General features: G+C 46.3%; 1 protein-coding gene across 1 annotated transcript; it reads right to left on the bottom strand.

The window, feature by feature from the left end:
* Positions 1-2,919: 2,919 nt before the first annotated feature.
* On the bottom strand, positions 2,920-3,431 carry F5J12DRAFT_708570 (kinase-like domain-containing protein; the record flags this gene model as incomplete). Its single annotated transcript, XM_051740604.1, has 2 exons — positions 2,920-3,135; positions 3,192-3,431. Coding segments are annotated over 2 exons (456 nt in total), but the record flags the coding sequence as incomplete, so codon positions are not given.
* Positions 3,432-3,455: the final 24 nt, after the last annotated feature.

Raw genomic sequence — 3,455 nt, 5'->3', positions numbered from 1 at the left:
CATCCCATTGAGTTTTGGGATGTTCTTTCCAAGACCTCCTTCAGAAGACATTCTAATAAATGTCAAGGATTAGATGGTCGTAAAGGAAAGTTTTTCTTGGATCGGTGATAGATGGATTAAATTCACCTTGGAGGAGGGTGCACATGTGTTTACGACGCTTGCAGGCACGGGACTTTTGTCCGGGACGATTCCGAGTACGTGGTGATCGGTGTTTTATTTTTGGTTCTGGTTCCATGCCTTTCTCAGCATAATGCCAATTGGCGATGTGAGAACTCCGCTGAACATTATACTCGAGAAAGTCGAAGCATAAGTCAGGGAAGTAGTGGTAGGATAGGAACAACCATCCCATTTCATGAAGTCCATGGGGGTTCGAAAAGCCTAACCACTCAGAGGCACAACTATAAGGAAATGGAAACCAGCCATATATGCGATTACTGTACTCCCTAGAAGCCAAGATTTCATAAAGATTGTAAGGGCTATCTAGGCAGGGATCGAGAGATCCATCAGGATACTCTAGGAATCGGCCTGTGGATGCGTACGGTACGTCCATTGTACCGGGAAGAGGATAGTTTGTGCTTAACTTCGGTAGCCGCACGAGACCTAGCAAGAGCGTTGGCATATAATCTGCGACATCTGGGTTGGACATAAGCCTGTCCAGTAGTACAGTCCATCGCACATTCGAGATCTGCGTAAACCGTGCCAGTTGTTGGCCAGTAAACGAAGCGGCAGTAACCAGCAGTGTCAAGGTACCAAAGAGTACCTCGATCTGGGTTGACACCTGCTCGGGTTGCGTCCATATCTGTGATCGCCTTAAAGTTGTCAATGAACTCCAATAACTGGAGATCAAAAAGATGTCCCCCGAGTTTATGCTCTCGGAAGTAGAGGGGAACACATTCAACATCGGTGACTCCTTCTCTCCAAAGTCCTCTGTAATGGCTCTCCAAATACTCGTGCCAAACCCTGAGAGGAGGGACGAGCTTGCAGAAAGGGTTTCCCGAGATGTAGAGGGCATGGCAGTTGTAGTATATGTAGACGAAGGTGTCGTGAGTAATTGTGGAGGCCGGAACAGTCCAGAGGGCAGGATCTTCATAGGTTAGACTAGGAAGGTCACAACCGTTGAAGTGAGCAATAGCATTTGGAGAAGACAGGAAGGAAACTTTAGGGGCGAAGTCGGTAAGATAACCATGATAAGCAGTATGGATCCCAGGAAGTTCGAACGGCATGTCGGCTCCAGGATACGTCGGGAAGCCATCCCATGTCACCTCGATCTGAGAGAGAGGGACGTGGGCGAGCAAGGCTTGCAGGCGCACGAAAAACGATCTACTCAAGGGTACCGCATAGCGCCAGTGGGAACAATCTCTAACGTATAACACCTCCATATATTCAACAACTTTCTTCACATACTCCTCTCTCCACTTATTTCCCGCGTACATGCTGTCACGAGTGTGGGCAGCAGCGATTTCAGTTCGTTTAGCAATGACGAGAGACATTCTGCCAAGAAGGTAAGGACCCGTTCTTAAATAGTGAAAGACGCAGCTAAAAAAGCAAATCGAACTCAGTGTTGTCATTGACAGCGAGATCGACCTCAGCGATCAGGTTATTAGCCTGAGCGAGCACGTCATTCATCACCAAAACGAGCTCCAGGGGTGGAGTCGCTTCACAAACAGGAGGTATAGGATCGGCACCTCCTTCTATCGTGTAAGGTGGAACGGGATCTAGGTTGGCATCGTTGTTGCAATCGGGAATAACGTGAAGAAGATAATTGGGAGGCGGAGCCTCAACCATAGGAGGATGAAGTCCATCGCGAATGAGACGTAAATCAGCTCCCATGGCAGCAGTGATGCGAGCGCGTACCCAATAGAGATAGATGTCGCACCATAAAGGACCAGCTAAGGCTGCAGTCCAGAAGGCTAGCAAGCATGCAAACATTTCCCTAAATGATCCATATCCTCCAAGGGACATATAAAAAACAGTAGTATAAAAAGCCATCAAAAGCAACACAAGGTAAGCAATAACGCTCAATCCCAGCGCATCTGGGCCATCAATAGGCATGCTGATATGGCCATCGCCAGAGATCAGTAAATGCGTAATGACAATAGCACACCGACAGTTAGATGTCGGGGCTCATAACCTATTGGCAGAGGAACGAGGACAAAGGGGAAAAGGGCGAGAGCTTAAGACGAGCACTTGCCTTTATGATTGGATAGAGCGTTGAAAGTAAACGGTAATTTGTAAGAGAGCTGTTGAGGCTCAAAGAGTTAACAGTATAAGATTGACTGCTAGTCTGAGGGGATACGGCAGAAACCCCTTGGTTTATATACATGTAGGATGCGCACAGACCAGGTGACGCATATAGTAAGTGGAACTACTATCTACCATGTATAGTAAAGAATGTCATGGAACACCATAGAATAAGTGGAGTAAAGTGACATCATTGTTGAGTCACTTATAAAGCATGACATCATAGTGAGTCATCACTAATGGTAAGCAATCTAGAACCGGTAGTAATTGATAAACAATTCCAACAGTATGTATATTCTGCTTTTCTTATTCTGCTTGTGCCTACATTTAATTAACTTAGTATTGTGGTATGCATTTTGCTGTATTATATATTCTTGTGTTTTCACACTTGGGTAGCATAGTTATGGACACCTCAGTTGGCTATTACACCCAACCAAGAGTACATTCTACAGTAGCATGCCAGGTAAAACATAGTTGACAAAAAGATGATTTTCCATGGAGATGCTAGCAGATAGGCACATAGTAATGTACACTGTATATGCAATGGCTTAGTACCAACTTGTGCATTAAAAATGTACCAGTAATATCGAAGTTAGATGTGCTGCTGCAATTCAGCAATCATGTAATTCATCAAATCACCACCTACTGCTATCACGTACAATAGCCAGCCATGGTAGCAAGTGCCTCCCTCACTGAAGCCATACTTGGTCGGAGCATGGGGATAGGATCCCAACACTGGTTCAGGATCTCCCAGAACTCCTCCTTCTGTTTCTCAGTGAACACGATCTTGCATGTCGTCGGTGCACCCCTGGATGGTTTGACGCCTCGCATTATGTCAACGGTCACAGCGGGGTCGTTCCACCGGTGAGCATATGGCGGGTATCCAGTAGCCACCTGACATACGTACATATATGATGTCCTCTCGCTATCAAACAAAAAAAAGGACGGACCTCCAGACATACGCATCCAAAGGAGTAGACGTCACTTTCGGTTGTGATTTGTGGAACCTCATCGTCGACGAGTGCAATAAACAGTTCAGGCGCCATCCAACGCGTTGAACCACGGTGCCCAGACGATCTTAGCTTCGCAGCTTGCAAACCGGACTCCATAAGTGACAGCTCCTCAATGACCGTGGAAAGTCCAAAGTCTGTGATGACGGCAGTACCAGCATCACTGATGAGAATGTTTGTCTAAAACAAGTTTAATGTCTTGAC

Source organism: Pisolithus orientalis (assembly GCF_024613125.1).
Source record: "Pisolithus orientalis strain OTSU chromosome Unknown F5J12scaffold_223, whole genome shotgun sequence".
Classification (NCBI taxonomy): domain Eukaryota; kingdom Fungi; phylum Basidiomycota; class Agaricomycetes; order Boletales; family Pisolithaceae; genus Pisolithus; species Pisolithus orientalis.
The sequence above is the reverse complement of the archived record's forward strand: the minus strand, read 5'-3'. Positions and strand labels throughout refer to the sequence as shown.